Source organism: Lepisosteus oculatus, chromosome 6 (genome assembly GCF_040954835.1).
Source record: "Lepisosteus oculatus isolate fLepOcu1 chromosome 6, fLepOcu1.hap2, whole genome shotgun sequence".
Classification (NCBI taxonomy): Eukaryota; Metazoa; Chordata; class Actinopteri; order Semionotiformes; family Lepisosteidae; genus Lepisosteus; species Lepisosteus oculatus.
Window position 1 is genome coordinate 44240405 of NC_090701.1, and position 21375 is coordinate 44261779.

Sequence of the window (21375 nt, forward strand, 5' to 3'; positions counted from 1 at the left end):
GCAGACCTCCTGACCACAGGATGAAGAGGATGAGGGTCTAGGACCCCCCGCAGATTGAGGTGTGTCCCAGGGGCAGCTGCAGAGGTGGAGCCGGGGGGCAGAAGGGATATACAAGAGGAATGTGAGGGAGACAAGGGGATCACGTTCAGTATAAATGATGTATAAGGGAGGAAATGACATCATGACTGATTGCACATTGCAGGCAGCTGAGGCTGATTGAACTTGGCTGCTGTCATCCCTCCCGAACGTTAATGGTAAAGCTACCCTGTGCAAAGAGCTCCAGTTCCCGCTGCTATGGGCTCAGTGCTGCTCAGTCTCCAGGAGAGAGGGAACCCAGGAGAGTGATGGACCACTTGCTCTCCACTCAGACCCACCTGGTCTCCAGGCCCTCTGCAGCTCCTGTGTGCACACCTCCTCCAGGCGTCTGTGTAGCGCGGTCAGCATGGCCCTCAGGTCTCCGAACGACAGCGTGGTGAGATCGTAGTGGCTGGGCTCGCTGGGCAGGGGCGCGGCGGGGGTCTGGGCGTTCTGGGGGGAAAGTAAGAGGCCCGAGAGGTGTGGACCACCGCAGAGGTGAGGCGAGAGACGCTCCTCCCCCGTTCGTTTTGCTGGAATGGTGAAACACATTCACATGCACATCTGGGAAACAAAGCACATGTGCAGTTTCTGTTCAGGAAAGGGCAGCCAGAAGCACTCCTGGGCTCAGAGGAGTGTCCCAAGACTGACAGGCTAATGAACCTGTTCAGCTCTGAACAGAGATGCCTGCAAGGGATCCTGATTTAAAGGAAAAAGACCAGGTAGTTACATTAAGTACCAGGAGTTTGAGAGACAAAACAGAACAAAGTTAAGAGCAAAACGTGAGAAACAAATGCTGCAGCTCTAGCAGGTGATCACATGTGAATAAAGGGATATGGCGTCTCATTGCAAGATTCCATGGGCTAGATATCAGAAGCCGAGACAGGCTTGGGAGACATTGTCAAGGACAAAAACGTCTTGCCTGGGAACCGGGAAGGGAGAGTGGGAGAGATCCAGAGAAAAAGACTGGGATGGCAATTTGGAATTTTGCCTGTGTTTGAAAAAGCCAGAGGACTGAAGGAGTTAAGTTGAAAGAGCTGGCAGAGCTGAGCTGTGGTTCACTGTGTGGTGCTGTTTTCCTGTGCTGGAGATAAGAGCCCCTTGTGCCACGAGGCTCTGCTACACCGTGACAGATTAACTCAAATTACAGGCACTTCCCTCCTGCATTCAAATCAGGGAACCAGATTCTGGGGTAGTTAGTGAACCAGTCAGGCTTGCAGGCGATAGCAAAATAGGAGGATTAGCAAACACTGTAGGAGCTGCACATGAAACGTAAGAAGACCAAGATAAAATTCAAAGCTAGGCAAACACCTGGCAGATGGCATTTACTGTAGACTATTTTGGTCAGCACATTATAAAACAAGTATTGCAAGTATTATCAAGACATTGCAGCTGAGGTCTGAGTGTGATCAGGTCCTACCAGATACTGAACATCCTGTCCTGTCCTGCACAGCTCTACAGTTGAGGTCTGAGTGTGATCAGGTCCTACCAGACACTGAACTTCCTGTCCTGCAGAGCTCCACAGCTGAGGTCTGAGTGTGATCAGGTCCTACCAGACACTGAACTTCTGGTCCTGCAGAGCCCTACAGCTGAGGTCTGAGTGTGATCAGGTCCTACAAGACACTGAACATCCTGTCCTGTTCTGCAGTTGAGGTGTGGATGTGATCAGGTCCTGTAGCCTGTGGCCATGGATGACAGAGGGAATGAAGAACTCATTGCCATTGAGAGAATGCACAGGGGAAACATGCTGTGGGAATAGGAATTATGACCAATGATAATCCCCCTGGTGCAGCAGTTCCTCTTTGCCGCCCTGATCTGCGTGCAGTGGGGCTGCTGTGTGTCACTTCACCCGGTGAAGTCCAGTACCTCCAATCACCCACAATCCCCCTAGTGAATGAATTCATTGGAATTGAATTTGAATTAATTTTTATTGCCCTTAAGGGAATTAGTATTGTACAACAAGAGTTCATAAACAAATGATATATCCAGCACTCATGCAATATAACAACAATACATTACTCAATCAGAACTCTTTCAGTAGCATAAGATTAAAAAAGGAGAGAACTGTCTTATATCGAGGAGCAGCAGCTGCCCAACATTCTTTAGTCCTGGGGAGAAGACTAGTCCCCGGTAAGCAGCAGACTCTGCCCCTGAGCCTTGTCTCCAGTCCACAGTAAACAGCAGACTCCGCCCTTGAGCCTCATCTCCAGTTGCCACTGGGCAGTAGACTCCTCCCCTGAGTCTCATCTCCACTCCCTGGTCAGCAGCAGACTCCTCCCCTGAGTCTCATCTCCACTCCCTGGTCAGCAGCAGACTCCTCCCCTGAGTCTCATCTCCACTCTCCGGTCAGCAGCAGACTCCTCCCCTGAGTCTCATCTCCACTCCCCGGTCAGCAGCAGACTCCTCCCCTGAGTCTCATCTCCACTCCCTGGTCAGCAGCAGACTCCTCCCCTGAGTCTCATCTCCACTCCCTGGTCAGCAGCAGACTCCTCCCCTGAGTCTCATCTCCATTCCCCGGTCAGCAGAGGAGCAGCTGCCCATCATTCTTCAGTCCTGGGGAGAAGACGGGGTACAGCTCTTCGGAGAAGCTGTCTGTCAGCGTGCAGAGGGGTGTCGCCCCTCGTTCAGCATCATAGAAGGAGAGGATGCCCCCATCCCAGTCCAAGAACACACCCACGGTCCGGGGCACGTGGGTGGAGAGGAGAGGGGCATCTCTCTTGCCTTTCACACTAAGGATGTCTCCGTCTCCCTCCAAGAGCCAGAACGCCTCGTCTGGAATCACCCCATTTCGGGGCGCGGAGCTGCGGAAGAGCCCCACCCTCCAGAGCTTCTTGGAGCCTACCTCCACCTCCCAGTAGTGGCGTCCCAAGGAGAAGGCTGTGCACCCCAGGACGAAGTACACCCGGTTGAAGCGCTGGGGACCCTGGGGCAGGGGCTGGCGCCGGGTGCAGGCTTGTACCCCTCTCCCGTCTTCGGACATGATCAGGCAGGGGTGGGCGGTTTCGGGGTCCAGCTGGATACTGGCTGTAGGGAATTCAATTCAACTGCTTAGTCCTGAGAGCGGGGAGAGTACAGGAGAGGAACCCCAGACACAGAGAGGCCCCCCCAGACTCATGAAGCCTTAGGGCGGGAGCATATCAGCAGATCACTGCTGCATTAAAACAGCACATTCCCAATGACAACGTGTCCTGTAGTACATTAGTGCTTGAATCAACGGGGTATTACTGCATTACTGTATTACTGTGTAAGTATAGAAGTGTTGGCATATTAATGCATTTGGTTGTTGATGCATTACTGTGTTAATGCACTAGGGTTTGGTGTTTTCCTATGTAACTAATGTCTTGATACATGAATGTGTTAGTCTATGGGTGCATATATGTGTATTGGTGTTTTGTACATGGTTGCATTAGTTTCCAGGGCTTGTTGGTGGAATTTGGCCCTGCTACAGGCTGCGATATTCAGTGACGTTCAGTAAAACAGGAATGCACCAAGTGACCTGGGGATCAGGAAAGGACTAGAGCCTTTACCCACCCCTGCCTTCACCACAGGCTCAGCCTCAAGCCTCACAGAGGGAAGAAATACCCTAGGGAAAGATTCCAAGAGTGTGAGGAAAACACAAGGATCACAGGAAAAGAAGGGACTCCACTTACTTGCGTATTTGCTCACAGAGTCTAGGCCTGCAGGAAAAACAGAAGACAGGGATCAGAATACTTCCGCTATAGTGCACTGCCTCAGTTCACTTCCTGGGTCAAGGGTCTGGTACAATGCTCTCTACACACACACGTGAGCTGAGAGGCCCAGGAGGGTTTGAGTTGGCCTTTTCCGGCCAAGCAAGAGAGACACTAAAAACAAATCGGCCACCACTACAAGTGTGACTGTCTTGGTTCCACGCGGTCTCGTGCCCTCCAGCACCCTGTTTCATCCCACAGCACCAGGGGCGCGAACCTGGGTCTCCAGCGTAACGTAACAGGGAACCAGCTGCATGAGCTAAAGGAGACCTCCCTCAGCCCAGGCAGCTGAGGTCCCTGCTACGCGCAGGGAGGGCGATGACGTCACCGGGTCTGAACTAGCTCTGCTACACCACCACCGTGTAAAACCTCTATATACCAGCTTAACCAGACCTATGTGAGAATGTGACATTCTAAACCTTTCATCAATTAACCAACCACACAGCTAGTGTGGCTATTGGCAAGTGATTCTAGCTTGTATAGTGGCCTATACTGGCAGGTTGGCTGTAACTGCAGTTCCTCTTTAGTTGGTCTGCCACAGTCTCCTGTTCCCAAGACATCATTACCCAGTCTTCTCCGACCTGGCAGCCATCCTGAGATACAGAGATACGATACTTTGTCAAGTCCTACTAGCGTAGGAGCTGTGCTGGCATTCGGTGAAAAAACCTGAAGAACCTGCCCTGCTACACGTGAAAGTACACAGTACTTTTTAATAAGAACTGAAACTGCAACTGACCCGTATTCTCTAACCACATACTCAGGGCTTTGAAAGGACAGGGGACTGAGGCCAGTTTAGCAGAACAAGCACAGCATGGTCCCTGTTTGTCTGAAAGAGTGCTGATCTCTGTCTGCTAACCCACAAAGCATCTGTTAATGTGAGAGTCTGAGATAAAGCAGATATATCGAAAGCTACTCATATCATGTTTAGGACTTGGTGGTCTTGAGATCAGGAGGTTCCCAGCACTACCTCTTGGTGCACCTCCCCGATCAAGACACTGCAGCTGAGGTCTGAGTGTGATCAGGTCCTGTGACCTGTGGCCATGGATGACAGAGGGAATGAAGAACTCATTGCCATTGAAAGGATGCACAGGGGAAACAAGCTGTAGGAATATGAAGTAGAGATGACACACCCACCTTGGAGTTTGGTCTTCATCGGATTGAAGACAAGTGGGGGAGCAGAGCCAGTAATTCCCATAGGTCAATTCCAAGTCTGTTGTGGTTCACTCAGGGGTCGCTCATAGGGAAAGGGCTGGAGTCCGTGACATAATCAGGCAGGTACTGTGGAGCTTCCTCACAGACACACCTGTCCTTGATCTTACCTGAGGGTGAGTGTGGGTGAGCAGCTAGTCTTTCAGCAAAGTTGCTTTTCCTGGATCACTTACAAAATGAATTCACTAGCACTGATAACAGGCAAGAATCAGGCGTATTGAGAGGTTACTTGGGTATCTTAATTTACAATAATTTTGCTCAAAACTCTTGGCTGAGGGCAGACCTCCTGACCACAGGATGAAGAGGACGAGGGGCTGGGACCCCCCGCAGATTGAGGTGTGTCCCAGGGGCAGCTGCAGAGGTGGAGCCGGGGGGCAGAAGGGATATACAAGAGGAATGTGAGGGAGACAAGGGGATCACGTTCAGTATAAATGATGTATAAGGGAGGAAATTACATCATGACTGATCACACATTGCAGGCAGCTGAGGCTGATTAAACTTGGCTGCTGTCATCCCTCCCGAACGTTAATGGTAAAGCTACCCTGTGCAAAGAGCTCCAGTGCTCCAGCAAAGAGCTCCAGTTCCCGATGCTATGGGCTCAGTGCTGCTCAGTCTCCAGGAAAGAGGGAACCCAAGAGACTGATGGGCCACCTGCTCTCCACTCAGACCCACCTGGTCTCCAGGCCCTCTGCAGCTCCTGTGTGCACACCTCCTCCAGGCGTCTGTGTAGCGCGGTCAGCATGGCCCTCAGGTCTCCGAACGACAGCGTGGTGAGATCATAGTGGCTGGGCTCGCTGGGCAGGGGCGCGGCGGGGGTCTGGGCCTCCTGGGGGGAAAGGAAGAACAAATGCTGCAGCTCTAGCAGGTGATCACATGTGAATAAAGGGATATGGCGTCTCATTGCCAGATTCCATGGGCTAGATATCAGAAGCCGAGACAGGCTTGGGAGACATTGTCAAGGACAAAAACGTCTTGACTGGGAACCGGGAAGGGAGAGAGGGAGAGATCCAGAGAAAAAGACTGGGATGGCAATTTGGAATTTTGCCTGTGTTTGAAGGAGCCAGAGGACTGAAGGAGTTAAGTCGAAAGAGCTGGCAGAGCTGAGCTGTGGTTCACTGTGTGGTGCTGTTTTCCTGTGCTGGAGAGCCCCTTGTGCCACGAGGCTCTGCTACACCGTGACAGATTAATTCAAATTACAGGCACTTCCCTCCTGCATTCAAATCAGGGAACCAGATTCTGGGGTAGTTGGTGAACCAGTCAGGCTTGCAGGTGATAGCAAAATAGGAGGATTAGCAAACACTGTAGGAGCTGCACATGAAACGTAAGCAGACCAAGATAAAATTCAAAGCTAGGCAAACACCTGGCAGATGGCATTTACTGTAGACTATTTTGGTCAGCACATTATAAAACAAGTATTGCAAGTATTATCAAGACACTGCAGCTGAGGTCTGAGTGTGATCAGGTCCTACCAGATACTGAACATCCTGTCCTGTCCTGCACAGCTCTACAGCTGAGGTCTGAGTGTGATCAGGTCCTACCAGACACTGAACTTCCTGTCCTGCAGAGCTCCACAGCTGAGGTCTGAGTGTGATCAGGTCCTACCAGACACTGAACTTCTGGTCCTGCAGAGCCCTACAGCTGAGGTCTGAGTGTGATCAGGTCCTACAAGTCACTGAACATCCTGTCCTGTCCTGCAGTTGAGGTGTGGGTGTGATCAGGTCCTGTGGCCTGTGGCCATGAATGACAGAGGGAATGAAGAACTCATTGCCATTGAGAGGATGTACAGGGGAAACATGCTGTGGGAATATAAATTATGACCAATGATAATCCCCCTGGTGCAGCAGTTCCTCTTTGCCGCCCTGATCTGCGTGCAGTGGGGCTGCTGTGTGTCACTTCACCCAGTGAAGTCCAGTACCCCCAATCACCCACAATCCCCCTAGTGAATAAATTCATTGGAATTGAATTTGAAATAGTTTTTATTGCCCTTAACGGAATTTGTATTGTACAACAAGAGTTCATAAACAAATAATATATCCAGCACTCATGCAATATAACAACAATACATTACTCAATCAGAACTCTTTCAGTAGCATAAGATTAAAAAAGGAGAGAACTGTCTTATATCGAGGAGCAGCAGCTGCCCAACATTCTTTAGTCCTGGGGAGAAGACTAGTCCAGTAAGCAGCAGACTCTGCCCCTGAGCCTTGTCTCCAGTCCACAGTAAGCAGCAGACTCTGCCCCTGAGCCTTGTCTCCAGTCCCCAGTAAGCAGCAGACTCTGCCCCTGAGCCTTGTCTCCAGTCCCCGGTAAGCAGCAGACTCTGCCCCTGAGCCTTGTCTCCAGTCCACAGTAAGCAGCAGACTCTGCCCTTGAGCCTCATCTCCAGCTGCCACTCGGCAGTAGACTCCTCCCCTGAGTCTCATCTCCACTCCCTGGTCAGCAGCAGACTCCTCCCCTGAGTCTCATCTCCACTCCCCGGTCAGCAGAGGAGCAGCTGCCCATCATTCTTCAGTCCTGGGGAGAAGACGGGGTACAGCTCTTCGGAGAAGCTGTCTGTCAGCGTGCAGAGGGGTGTCGCCCCTCGTTCAGCATCATAGAAGGAGAGGATGCCCCCATCCCAGTCCAAGAACACACCCACGGTCCGGGGCATGTGGGTGGAGAGGACACGGGCATCTCTCTTGCCTTTCACACTAAGGATGTCTCTGTCTCCCTCCAAGAGCCAGAACGCCTCGTCTGGAATCACCCCATTTCGGGGCGCGGAGCTGCGGAAGAGCCCCACCCTCCAGAGCTTCTTGGAGCCCACCTCCACCTCCCAGTAGTGGCGTCCCGAGGAGAAGGCTGTGCACCCCAGGACGAAGTACACCCGGTTGAAGCGCTGGGGGCCCTGGGGCAGGGGCTGGCGCCGGGTGCAGGCTTGTACCCCTCTCCGGTCTTCGGACACGATCAGGCAGGGGTGGGCGGTTTCGGGGTCCAGCTGGATACTGGCTGTAGGGAATTCAATTCAACTACTTAGTCCTGAGAGTGGGGAGAGTACAGGAGAGGAACCCCAGACACAGAGAGGCCCCCCCAGACTCATGAAGCCTTAGTGCGGGAGCACATCAGCAGATCACTGCTGCATTAAAACAGCACATTCCCAATGACAGCGTGTCCTGTAGTACATTAATGCTTGAATCAACGGGGCATTACTGCATTACTGTATTACTGTGTAAGTATAGTAGTGTTGGCATATTAATGCATTTGGCTGTTGATGCATTACTGTGTTAATGCACTAGGGTTTGGTGTTTTCCTATGTAACTAATGTCTTGATACATGAATGTGTTAGTCTATGGGTGCATATATGTGTATTGGTGTTTTGTACATGGTTGCATTAGTTTCCAGGGCCTGTTGGTGGAATTTGGCCCTGCTACAGGCTGCGATATTCATTGACGTTCAGTAAAACAGGAATGCACCAAGTGACCTGGGGATCAGGAAAGGACTAGAGCCTTTACCCACCCCTGCCTTCACCACAGGCTCAGCCTCAAGCCTCACAGAGGGAAGAAATACCCTAGGGAAAGATTCCGAGAGTGTGAGGAAAACACAAGGATCACAGGAAAAGAAGGGACTCCACTTACTTGCGTATTTGCTCACAGAGTCTAGGCCTGCAGGAAAAACAGAAGACAGGGATCAGAATACTTCCGCTATAGTGCACTGCCTCAGTTCACTTCCTGGGTCAAGGGTCTGGTACAATGCTCTCTACACACACACGTGAGCTGAGAGGCCCAGGAGGGTTTGATTTGGCCTTTTCTGGCCAAGCAAGAGAGACACTAAAACAAATTGTCCACCACCACAAGTGTGACCATCTCGGTTCCACGCGGTCTCGTACCCTCCAGCCCCCTGTTTCATCCCACAGCACCAGGGGCGCGAACCTGGGTCTCCAGTGTAATGTAACAGGGAACCAGCTGCATGAGCTAAAGGAGACCTCCCTCAGCCCAGGCAGCTGAGGTCCCTGCTACGCGCAGGGAGGGCGATGACATCACCGGGTCTGAACTAGCTCTGCTACACCAGCACCGTGTAAATCCTCTATATACCAGCTTAACCGGACCTATGTGAGAATGTGACATTCTAAACCTTTCATCAATTAACCAACCATGACATGAGACACAGCTAGTGTGGCTATTGGCAAGTGATTCTAGCTTGTATAGTGGCCTATACTGGCAGGTTGGCTGTAATTGCAGCCCTCTCTTTAGTTGGTCTGCCACAGTCTCCTGTTCCCAAGACATCATTACCCAGTCTTCTCTGACCTGGCAGCCATCCTGAGATACAGAGATACGATACTTTGTCAAGTCCTACTAGCGTGGGAGCTGTGCTGGCATTCGGTGAAAAAACCTGAAGAACCTGCCCTGCTACACGTGAAAGTACGTAGTACTTTTTAATAAGAACATGAAACTGCAACTGACCCGTATTCTCTAACCACATACTCAGGGCGTTGAAAGGTTTAGCAGAACAAGCAGAGCACTGTCCCTGTTTGTCTGAAAGAGTGCTGATCTCTGTCTGCAAACCCACAAAGCATCTGCTAATGTGAGAGTCTGAGATAAAGCCGATATATCGACAGTTACTCATCCTCAGGTCCTATAAGACATTCAACATCCTGTCCTGTCCTGCAGTTGAGGTGTGGGTGTGATCAGGTCCTACAAGACACTGAACATCCTGTCCTGTCCTGCAGCTGAGGTCTGAGTGTGATCAGGTCCTGTGACCTGTGGCCATGGATGACAGAGGGAATGAAGAACTCATTGCCATTGAGAGGATGCACAGGGGAAACATGCTGTGGGAATATGAAGTAGAGATGACACACCCACCTTGGAGTTTGGTCTTCATCGGATTGAAGGCAAATACAGTCACTGAAAGAAACAGAGAGAAAGAAATGCCACGTGTATTAATCAAGGGCTCAGCTGAGCAGAATGTCACATGTTGGGGGAGCAGAGCCAGTAATTCCCATAGGTCAATTCCAAGTCTGTTGTGGTTCACTCAGGGGTCGCTCATAGGGAAAGGGCTGGAGTCCGTGACATAATCAGGCAGGTGCTGTGGAGCTTCCTCACAGACACCCCTGTCCTTGATCTTACCTGAGGGTGAGTGTGGGTGAGCAGCTAAATGAATTCACTAGCACTGAGAACAGGCAAGAATCAGGCGTATTGAGAGGTTACTTGGGTATCTTGATCTACAATAATTTGGCTCAACCCTCTTGGCTGAGGGCTGACCTCCTGACCACAGGATGAAGAGGACGAGGGGCTGGGACCCCCTGCAGGTTGAGGAGTGTCCCAGGGGCAGCTGCAGAGGTGGAGTCGGGGGGCAGAAGGGATATACAAGAGGAATGTGAGGGAGACAAGGGGATCACGTTCAGTATAAATAATGTATAAGGGAGGAAATGACATCATGACTGATTGCACATTGCAGGCAGCTGAGGCTGATTAAACTTGGCTGCTGTCATCCCTCCCGAACGTTAATGGTAAAGCTACCCTGTGCAAAGAGCTCCAGTGCTCCAGCAAAGAGCTCCAGTTCCCGCTGCTATGGGCTCAGTGCTGCTCAGTCTCCAGGAGAGAGGGAACCCAAGTGAGTGATGGACCACCTGCTCTCCACTCAGACCCACCTGGTCTCCAGGCCCTCTGCAGCTCCTGTGTGCACACCTCCTCCAGGCGTCTGTGTAGTGCAGTCAGCATGGCCCTCAGGTCTCCGAACGACAGCGTGGTGAGATCGTAGTGGCTGGGCTCGCTGGGCAGGGGCGCGGCGGGGGTCTGGGCCTCCTGGGGGGAAAGGAAGAGGCCCGAGAGGTGAGGACCGCCGCACAGGTGAGGCGAGAGACGCTCCTCCCCTGTTCGTTTTGCTGGAATGGTAAAACACATTCACATGCAAATCTGGGAAACAAAGCACATGTGCAGTTTCTGTTCAGGAAAGGGCAGCCAGAAGCACTCCTGGGCTCAGAGGAGTGTCCCAAGACTGACAGGCTAATGAACCTGTTCAGCTCTGAACAGAGATGCCTGCAAGGGATCCTGATTTAAAGGAAAAAGACCAGGTAGTTACATTAAGTACCAGGAGTTTGAGAGACAAAACAGAACAAAGTTAAGAGCAAAACGTGAGAAACAAATGCTGCAGCTCTAGCAGGTGATCACATGTGAATAAAGGGATATGGCGTCTCATTGCAAGATTCCATGGGCTAGATATCAGAAGCCGAGACAGGCTTGGGAGACATTGTCAAGGACAAAAACGTCTTGCCTGGGAACCGGGAAGGGAGAGAGGGAGAGATCCAGAGAAAAAGACTGGGATGGCAATTTGGAATTTTGCCTGTGTTTGAAGGAGCCAGAGGACTGAAGGAGTTAAGTCAAAAGAGCTGGCAGAGCTGAGCTGTGGTTCACTGTGTGGTGCTGTTTTCCTGTGCTGGAGATAAGAGCCCCTTGTGCCACGAGGCTCTGCTACACCGTGACAGATTAACTCAAATTACAGGCACTTCCCTCCTGCATTCAAATCAGGGAACCAGATTCTGGGGTAGTTAGTGAACCAGTCAGGCTTGCAGGCGATAGCAAAATAGGAGGATTAGCAAACACTGTAGGAGCTGCACATGAAACGTAAGAAGACCAAGATAAAATTCAAAGCTAGGCAAACACCTGGCAGATGGCATTTACTGTAGACTATTTTGGTCAGCACATTATAAAACAAGTATTGCAGCTTCTATACTGAACTGATTCAAGATGTTAATCTTTTTAGTCTGATACAGAGGAGATTATGAGGGCACCTGATTCAAGAGCCCACTCCCACTCACCAGCGCCTCTTCCCCAGTGCTCTCTCTCAGTGCCAGCTGGCTCCAGCTGTTCTCCCTCTTCCTCAGCTCGGACAGCTCTCTCTCCAGGTGCTGGCGGATCTCCGCCGAGCGGCTCACGCTCTCCTCTTCCGCCCGGCGGAAGAGCTCGGCTGCCTGCCCGCTCAGCTGCGCCAGGCTCTCGGCCAGCTGCGCCAGGGTCTGCTCGCACTCCATCCGCTCCTGGGCCAGAGATGCCTGTCGGGGAGCGAAACGGTGAGGGGCGGAGTGTGACTTTCACACCTCAAACCCCGTTACCGCACACGGGGAAGAACAAGGACAGTGCACACAGGCTCGTCTGCCCCACCCACCTCCCAGCCGCTCGTCCTTTGACACATCACAGGCGGAGATCAGCAGAGAGCAATGTCCCTCTCGGACAGCTCCACACGCCTGCAAGTACCCAGGAGGCCACAGGGGGCGCTGTATTTCTGTAGCTAGTAAACCAGCTAAAGCCTGGCCAACTAATCCCAACTTCCCCTCAGCTGCACCTAGCCAACTGTGCACTGCCACATGGGGAGATCTCAGTCACAGACAGTGACATGACCCAGGCTCGAACCCGTGGTCACTGATCTCGTCTTGATCATGGGCGAGCACCTCCACAAGGTGTGCTACTCAGAAACCAGCAGAGCAGAATTTTGGGTTTATTTTTCATTAAAATGCGAGAGTTTTAAATATCCATTGCAGGAGTAAATATGAATTAGCTGTGACTATACTTTGACTCTTAAAGTTGTTCCTTGTAAAATGTGTCTGTTTCACTGGTCACAACCAGCGATGCCCTGCTGATCAACCCTAACAGTGGGAAACAGCTGTCTCTGCCTGCTAACGTTGACTCTGTATATGTGAAACAGAAATAAGGTAATTTAGATGCTTGCAGCATTATGAAACAGTGAGAGATGTTTACTATTCATAGTAATTCTCCTTGAAAACACCACGTTCCTTATCCATTTCTGCTGCTACTTGTCCGACAGTCCGTGTTTAAAGATTCCCAGTCTTTCGCTCTACTCACCCTCAGGCTCTCAGTGGCAGCATCCAGGCGTTCGATCCCCCTCTGCCTCTCCAGAATTCCCTCCTTTGTGGCCTTCAGTGCCTCCTGCACCTGCTCCAGGGACAGAGAGTGCATATGATGATCAGGGTGACAGCTGGGCAAACATATCTCCCCACCTCCGAAGAGGAAAACCCCCTTTGGGCACAGGTGGTCTGTGGGAGGACTGTTCTACCAAAGACATTGACAGTTCCAACTCAGAGACCTGCAGACTCAACAGGGAAACACCATCCAGTGGACAGAGGTGGAAACTACAGGGAAGGGCATTTAACACTTTCAACTTCATTACGCAAAGGGAGGTGGGAGTGTGGAACAATCAATCCGGCCACGTTGTTGAAGCCAATACTCTGGCTTCTGTCAAGGAACAGTTGGATGAGAATGCTCATGTAAACCCCAAAACAGGAAATAAGGCTTCACTTCAAGGGCAGTGGGAGCATGGGACAAGCTAGCCTGCCAAACTGTAGAAGCCGATACCCTGGCGTCCTTCTACAAACATGTGAATAAGATTCCTGGCTCAAATAGAATATAAGAGCATGAGGTCACAAACGAGGCAAGGACACTCAGTCCTTCTAGCTTATCTAGTCCATCTAGCTTATCTTATCCAGAGGCTCCAAACTCATCGCACTGCATTTCAAAAAATGTTCAAGGATGTTCAATATGTCGTTATACCGGTTATGCTTTGCACATAGCCAAAGGACAAATGATGTGCATTTAATACATTGCATTCTAATGACTAAACCCACAATTTGTCTGCAGCCAAGAGAAAGTTGTAGCACTGGAGTCACCTTCTCTGAAAAGAAATGAGACCAGGAAATAAGATGATTAATATACTGTGTAATGTAAATATAATAACTGATTTGTAAGGCTTGTTGTAAGCTAAACAGAGTCCCTCCCTCCTTTCTTGAATTTCTCTGTTAGTCTGGCAATTCTGCATGTTGAGTCATGTGGAATGTCCTGGTGTTATTGCAACATGTGAGACTGGGCTGGGTAACAGTTATTCCAGGACAATCCCAGCTGGATCCTCTCTCCCAGTGCGGTTATCCCACACAAACACAAGTAACGGAGCACACAGCCTGACTGGTGAAGGAGCTGGGAGGAGATGTCAGTGATGTTGGCGTCTGTGTGCAGGAGCACACAGCCTGACTGGTGAAGGAGCTGGGAGGAGATCTCAGTGATGTTGGCGTCTGTGTGCAGGAGGACACAGCCTGACTGGTGAAGGAGCTGGGAGGAGATCTCAGTGATGTTGGCGTCTGTGTGCAGGAGGACACAGCCTGACTGGTGAAGGAGCTGGGAGGAGATCTCAGTGATGTTGGCGTCTGTGTGCAGGAGGACACAGCCTGACTGGTGAAGGAGCTGGGAGGAGATCTCAGTGATGTTGGCGTCTGTGTGCAGGAGGACACAGCCTGACTGGTGAAGGAGCTGGGAGGAGATCTCAGTGATGTTGGCGTCTGTGTGCAGGAGGACACAGCCGGACTGGTGAAGGAGCTGGGAGGAGATCTCAGTGATGTTGGCGTCTGTGTGCAGGAGGACACAGCCTGACTGGTGAAGGAGCTGGGAGGAGATCTCAGTGATGTTGGCGTCTGTGTGCAGGAGGACACAGCCTGACTGGTGAAGGAGCTGGGAGGAGATCTCAGTGATGTTGGCGTCTGTGTGCAGGAGGACACAGCCTGACTGGTGAAGGAGCTGGGAGGAGATCTCAGTGATGTTGGCGTCTGTGTGCAGGAGGACACAGCCTGACTGGTGAAGGAGCTGGGAGGAGATCTCAGTGATGTTGGCGTCTGTGTGCAGGAGGACACAGCCTGACTGGTGAAGGAGCTGGGAGGAGATCTCAGTGATGTTGGCGTCTGTGTGCAGGAGGACACAGCCTGACTGGTGAAGGAGCTGGGAGGAGATCTCAGTGATGTTGGCGTCTGTGTGCAGGAGGACACAGCCTGACTGGTGAAGGAGCTGGGAGGAGATCTCAGTGATGTTGGCGTCTGTGTGCAGGAGGACACAGCCTGACTGGTGAAGGAGCTGGGAGGAGATGTCAGTGATGTTGGCGTCTGTGTGCAGGAGGACACAGCCTGACTGGTGAAGGAGCAGGGAGGAGATCTCAGTGATGTTGGCGTCTGTGTGCAGGAGGACACAGCCTGACTGGTGAAGGAGCTGGGAGGAGATCTCAGTGACGCTACTGTCTCAGTGGTAACTGATGTGTTCAGTACCTGATTGGGGCTTCGGTTCTGGTCCGGCTTGGCCCATCTTGTCTGGGGTGACCCCTGGCCGGGGTTGGGGGTCGGCAACAGGCGGTGGCCTCGGAAGGCGGGGTTGTCGTGGTGGCGGCGGGCGTGGTCCTCGCAGAGTGCCAGCAGGCAGAGGGTGCAGGAGAGGGCAGCTGGGGGCCTGGCAGGCGTGGCGGGGCAGGCGTCACAGAGCGGGACACTCGGCCTGGCCCTGGCCCGCAGCTGCTCCGCCACCTCGGCCAGGCTCAGGTTGCGGCGCAGCGCCAGGGGGTCTGGGATGGCCCGGCGGCACTGTGGGCAGCGGCAGTCTCCCGAGGAATTCCAGTGGCGCCGGATGCAGGCCTGGCAGAAGCTGTGCCCGCAGGGCAGGGAGACGGGCTCCTGGAAGAGGTCCAGGCACACGGCACACACGAGCGCGTCCTCCAGCGCCGACGCCATGGAACTGGATAACTGAGACACTGGACACAGGAGACAGAGGCATGACTCTGACACTGGACACTGGAGACAGAGGAATGACTCTGACACTGGACACTGGAGACAGAGGAATGACTCTGACACTGGACACTGGAGACAGAGGGATGACTCTGACACTGGACACTATAGACAGAGAGACGGCTTTTTGACACTGGACACTAGAGACAGAGGGTGACTCTGTGACACTGGACACTGGAGACAGAGGGTGACTCTGTGAGACTGGACACTAGAGACAGAGGGATGACTCTGTGAGACTGGACACTAGAGACAGAGGGTGACTCTGTGACACTGGACACTAGAGACAGAGGGATGACTCTGTGAGACTGGACACAGGAGACAGAGAACAGCTCTGTGACACTGGACACAGGAGACAGAGGGTGACTCTGTGAGACTGGACACTGGAGACAGAGGGACGGGTTTGTGACACTGGACACTGGAGACACACGGCACACACAAGCACATCCTTCAACATGGACACCATAACACTGGATCGAAATCATTGTGACCCAGACACAGAGGTGCAGTCTGACCCAAAACAACCAACTACGAACACAAGACAGGTCACATTATTTCTGCTGATAATAAATCAGCAGAATCCTCAAAGAGAATTAAAAAAGGGTTGAGATCAAATTTAAAATTGGGCAAATACCTGGCAGATGGCGCTTAATGTAGAGAAGGGCAGAAGTTTACAAGCAGGTAGCAAGCACGCAAACTTAATATAAACTGGGAAACTCTCATCTAGAACAGCTGTTTTTGTTGAAAATTGTTTACATCTTCTAGACCAGTGGTTCTCAACCGGGGGGCCTCAGTTAACTTCCAAGGAGGCCGCAAGATGACTCAAAATAGCTGAAAAATATCAACAAGATGCTTCAATCCCTAAAAACACTGCGACTAATGGACGAAGCAAAAAAAAAAATCCCGTATAAGTTCATATCTGCAAGTATAATAAAACTTTTTTAGACAACATGTAGCCTCACATCATATTTCTTACTCTGATGAGAAATTAGGAACGTGACATGCCTCGCAGAGCTCTCCCTCGGACCAAATTGTTCACTGCGGCGCGTAACCTTGGCAACGTTTCGGTCAGAGTGGAATGGACACATTTTTAATTCGTCCGCCAAAACAACTTTCAGCCGAGCAACCCAAAACTCTCCCTGTCGCTCCCATCGCTGAGGGAAACACTCCAGGGCCGGATCCAGAGTTTGACGAAGCACCCGCAGCTCGCTACAAAAGGCAGAGGTGCTCAGCTAATGCAGGGCCGACAACACGTAGAAAACCTGACGCTAGTTACCTTAACTGTGGCTTTGTTTTGTTTTCCAAAAGCCAAGGTTTGCCTCAATGTGTAGTCTGTTCCCGAGTACTGTCCAACGAGTGAACGAGACCTTACAGACAAAACGTGACGAGGACAAAGACAAGCCCAGGTCATTTTATGCCTGAAAGGCAAAAAAAACCCCGGATATAACGCACAAGCTGAAATGAAGGTAGCTACTGGGGTGGATAGGAAATGCCCGAAAATATCATACACCGTTTTTTAAGAATGAAAGAATGAAATACTCATTCAATATTTCCTTGAAAAAGTAATGGTGAAGCCGAGTGAGTAGTCAGTAGCTTTTGTTGTGAAGTTATGAAAAATGTCTGCAGTGACAAATTCTGTATTTTGGAAATTACTTATCATTATTATTTATGCCTCAGAAGTGCCTACGCATCTTATGTTATGATTAATTACTTTAGGCACCAGCAAAAAAACTCGTATTTAATAAACATACCGGCTCTTTTCGAAATGCCTATTCATTTTGTGTCATGTTGGAAACAACGAATGTTGGAAGCAGATACGTTTTGGTTAATTAACATGGTGCTGAAAACAAGTGCTTTTGCCATCATTACAGCAAAAGTACAAGAGGGAAAATGTCATGGCCTGTGTAGGGGGCCGCTCGAATATTCTCTTGGACACTTGGGGGACCTTGGAGGAATAAAGGTCAAGAACCACTGCTCTGGACAACGAAGGGAAGCAAATAAAAAGGAAAAAAATCAGATACTGAAGTATTTACAAAATCCTGAAAGGCACCGACAAAGTCAGCCCAGATGAGCTCTTCAGAACAAGCGGGGAAGCTAGTGTAAACTACAGGAATGGCTTTTAAAACCGAGAACCGGAGGCACTCCTTTGCACAAAGGGTGGTGGGAGTGTGGCACAGGCTGCGCAGTCGTGCTGTTGAAGGCAATACGCTGGTGTCTTTCAAGACACAGCTAGGTGAGATTTTGGACCAATTCGCGATTAATGGCCAAACGGGGCCCTTTTGTTTATAACCTGTCTTGTGTCGTTACAATGCAAAAGAAAGCGAATGCAGTAACATAACATAACATCACTTTATTAGCCCTGTACAATTTCTTGCTTTAGGAATTCACCTTTCGCATACCCCTGCTTGATCTCCATGAGACACACAGACAGGGAGAGAACCCTGGGGTCAGAGCACAGGGTCAGCCATTTATACGGTGGCCCTGGAGCAGTTGGGGTGAAGGCCCTTGCTCAGGGGCCCAATGGAGTAGGATTCCTCTGCCGGCTATGGGATTTGAACCCGCAAGGGCAGCTGCTCACCCTCAGTTCCAAACCTGCTATGGCAAGAGCTTGCAGACCAAAAAGCGACGCAAACTCAGTTGCAGCTGCTGCCTGCAAGTCGAAAGAGACTCTTCTAGAAATTCGGAAGACTTTCAATATATTAACCGAACGTCTTCCCAAGAGCGAGGCAGCGAAGGAGCGACAGACTCACCACAGCGTGAAGGCAGCTTGTCGTGATGGGAGCAGGTCTCGTCCAGATCTCTGCCTGTCTCGAAGCTCGCAGCCAAGACAGAGACGTGCTGCCTAGCCTGACCAGGTCTTCAACCCACCCACGCCCTTTTCCTGACTGTGGGCGGCACTGCTGGGATTGTGCGCAGACTCGTTCCTGTCGGCACATGTCAGGAGACAAAGAACAACAACACCTATTCAGGGAAAGACGAACCTGAATCTGCATGAGACAAAAGCTAAACTTCTGAACTGGTTACACAGACGGAGCCGGATGCACATCCTGGTGTGCTGTATGTGATGGCAGCTGCCAGGAACAGCCCTAAGGGCATCACGATTTAGACAGATGTTCGAAAAGATATCAAGATCTCTTATTAAAGGATTTCTCAAGACTGGACTTTGCCCAGCAACCGAAAGCTCCACTATGCAGAGAAACGCAGCTTAGAGACAAGTCTGGGTTTGACAGCAGCTCCGTCCCAGGTTAAAAACTGATTGATTTCCATGAGTACATACTGTAAACTCTAATCCTTGCCTCCGGCTCTCCCTAGTTTCCAGGAAAATACTCCATTCCAGCCCAGGGAGAGTCAGTAACCTACACAAGACAGTGAACAACAAACCAATAGGACAAAGGAGAAGACAATAAGAGGCTACCTCATTAGCAGGCACTGAAGATATTGCAATATCATAGCAGTCGCAGAGACCTGGCTTTCCAACAGTGACAGAGAAGAGTGTGACACTGGCAGATACACTCGGATACAGATGGCAGATACAGAGAGACAGGAAAGGCAGAAGAGGAACAAGTTTAGATCTGTATATCAAAAAAAGTGTGCAGGTTCAGGAGCCTGAGACTGAAGATAAGATCCAAGTAAGGGTACAATGACTTGCAAGCACAGGGTATAAAGGAAATTAGAGAGGTCGGGAGAGAGAGAGAAATATTGCATTGGAGGCAAAAATAAATAAGTTTTATCAATATGACAATGGCAAAAGGAAGCAGTAAAATGTGTCTGAGACAATAATGTGTATAAACCTGTAGGTTGTTATAGAGAAATGACTGAAGACAATTACTTCACTCAGGTCTTCAGTGAGGAAGAAGTCAACAACAGGCAGGCCCCAGGCAGAGGAAGGACAAGAGTCTGTAGCACAGAGCATCACCATAGGAGAGGAAGAAGAGTTTTGGGTACTAGAATCTCGCAAGGTTAATAAATGCCTGGGGCCGATGGTACTGAATGAAACAAGAGCCGTAATTGGAATTCAATGACATAAGTCTTTCGGCAACCTCTCAGGTCAGGACTTGTACCAAGGACCTGGAGAACTGCTAAGAAAAAGTGACAAAAGTGACCCAGGTACATATAGACTAGGACATCTGACATCTATTACACACTCTATAAGGTAAGCAAAAAGCAGAAGAAGCCTGCTGGGTTGAGTTTGTCAGTGCTTTTGAGGATTTTTAATACTTATATTACTTGTATCAGGGCAGCACTTAGTCTTCTTTGGGGAAGACTTAAAAGACTCAATTTGTTTAGTCTTGTCAGTGTGGGACACTCCCTTCAGACTAAAGAGACAGTTCCTTCAGCCTGTCAGTGTGGGACACTGCCTTCAGACTAAAGAGACAGTTCGTTCAGCCTGTCAGTGTGGGACACTCTCTTCAGACTAAAGAGACTCAGTTCCTTCAGTCTGTCAGTGTGGGACACTGCCTTCAGACTAAAGAGACAGTTCCTTCAGCCTGTCAGTGTGGGACACTCTCTTCAGACTAAAGAGACTCAGTTCCTTCAGTCTGTCAGTGTGGGACACTGCCTTCAGACTAAAGAGACAGTTCGTTCAGCCTGTCAGTGTGGGACACTCTCTTCAGACTAAAGAGACTCAGTTCCTTCAGTCTGTCAGTGTGGGACACTGCCTTCAGACTAAAGAGACAGTTCCTTCAGCCTGTCAGTGTGGGACACTGCCTTCAGACTACAGAGACAGTTCCTTCAGCTTGTCAGTGTGGGGCATTGTTTTGAGCACAATAGCTCAGATTACTAATGCATACCGTATGTGCATGTGTGCTGTTCTGTAGCCCTATTCAAGGATGTTTTTGTATGATGGAGACTGAAAGAAGAAAATTCCTGATGCACTCAAAGGTTTTAACTGTCACATCAGCAAAACAACAAACACAGCCAGTGCCCAGAAGGAATCTTGCTTTTGTTTTTTCAGCCCTTACAACAATAACAAGATGCCAATCATGGAAAAGAACACCCCCCCTGTCTTCCACCGTTGGTGTTCAGTGACAGAACTGGTTTGTCCTCACGCTGTGATGGGGTTGGAGGTGTCAGTTGCACACCCAGCAGAAGGAATGGAGCAGAAATGGAAGCAGAGTGGCGGCAGGCAGGGGGCGGCCCAGAGACCCGGAGCTGGGAGACACACAGCTGGGGCGGAGGAGGCCCTGTCTGGACCTTAGGGCAGGACAGTTGGTCTGTCCAGGAGTGGCCACGCTCTCTCTTTCTGCTTTCCTCTCCTCCACACTCGGGGAATCTCTCAGTCCCCCCTCCTTCAGCTTGTCCAGGGCCATCATGTATGGTAGAAAAATCCCACTTTGAAAAATTCATCTGTCCCGGCAACTCTGAGCTCCCTCCATGCGGAGGCTTGGAGCAGACTCTGATACACACCTGTGGCGAATTCTGCATGGGGTCCCTTCTCTTGATCACAGTCTTAGATTAAAGACACCACAGTGCTGCCTGAGCGTTAGCGCTGTCCCCCCCTTGTGGTTACATCTGGAACCTTTTTCAGATAATTTACAGGCAGAGGGTAGGATTACTGCAGACGGTATTGAGGAATTATATGCCTCGTTCATTTTACTTTCTCCAGTTTAAAAATACTTACGTAATCTATAACAGTTTTAAACACGACAGAACCTAATCATTTCTACAATTACAATTAAATCATGTTTAACCGACAGCAAACAGACACTATTAACCCGACGTCTTAACATAACTAACGGAGCTCCGCGCTCGTATCTGAGCCCCACAGCCTCTCGTTTATACTTTTTA

At 50.5% G+C, this 21375-nt stretch overlaps 2 protein-coding genes across 4 annotated transcripts; both read right to left on the reverse strand.

Moving 5' to 3' along the window:
* Positions 1–1984: 1984 nt before the first annotated feature.
* LOC138239441 (butyrophilin subfamily 3 member A1-like) lies at positions 1985–4964 on the reverse strand. Its single transcript, XM_069191438.1, has 3 exons — positions 4938–4964; positions 3726–3752; positions 1985–3099 (listed from the first exon to the last, which is right to left on the reverse strand). Exons 1-3 carry the CDS (start codon positions 4954–4956, stop codon positions 2594–2596), a joined length of 552 nt encoding a protein of 183 aa, XP_069047539.1. The 5' UTR covers positions 4957–4964; the 3' UTR covers positions 1985–2593.
* A 2006-nt stretch (positions 4965–6970) lies between these two features.
* Positions 6971–18576, reverse strand: LOC102686961 (E3 ubiquitin-protein ligase TRIM11-like). Of its 3 annotated transcripts, none has more exons than XM_069191435.1 (8): positions 18339–18422; positions 15082–15557; positions 12845–12934; positions 11803–12036; positions 10636–10789; positions 9848–9889; positions 8624–8650; positions 6971–7997 (listed from the first exon to the last, which is right to left on the reverse strand). In XM_069191435.1, exons 2-8 carry the CDS (start codon positions 15535–15537, stop codon positions 7492–7494), a joined length of 1509 nt encoding a protein of 502 aa, XP_069047536.1. In that variant the 5' UTR covers positions 15538–15557; positions 18339–18422; the 3' UTR covers positions 6971–7491. The 3 variants fall into 3 exon arrangements, with proteins under 3 accessions (XP_069047536.1, XP_069047535.1, XP_069047537.1); XM_069191434.1 differs by having other exon boundaries at positions 12845–12937; XM_069191436.1 differs by lacking the exon at positions 15082–15557 and having other exon boundaries at positions 18339–18576.
* Between the last annotated feature and the right edge of the window lie 2799 nt (positions 18577–21375).

What these genes read in the sequence shown, in the direction of transcription:
- LOC138239441 (XM_069191438.1), bottom strand. An exon ending in CTCTGTGAGCAAATACGCAA is followed by an intron (nt 3,100 to 3,725) that starts GTAAGTGGAGTC and finishes AATTCCCTACAG; the next exon opens with CCAGTATCCAGCTGGACCCC.
- LOC102686961 (XM_069191434.1), bottom strand. Translation starts at nt 15,537, where the DNA reads ATGGCGTCGGCGCTGGAGGACGCGCTCGTGTGTGCCGTGTGCCTGGAC. An exon ending in GATGAAGACCAAACTCCAAG is followed by an intron (nt 8,651 to 9,847) that starts GTGGGTGTGTCA and finishes TTTTTCCTGCAG; the next exon opens with GCCTAGACTCTGTGAGCAAA. An exon ending in CTCTGTGAGCAAATACGCAA is followed by an intron (nt 7,998 to 8,623) that starts GTAAGTGGAGTC and finishes AATTCCCTACAG; the next exon opens with CCAGTATCCAGCTGGACCCC.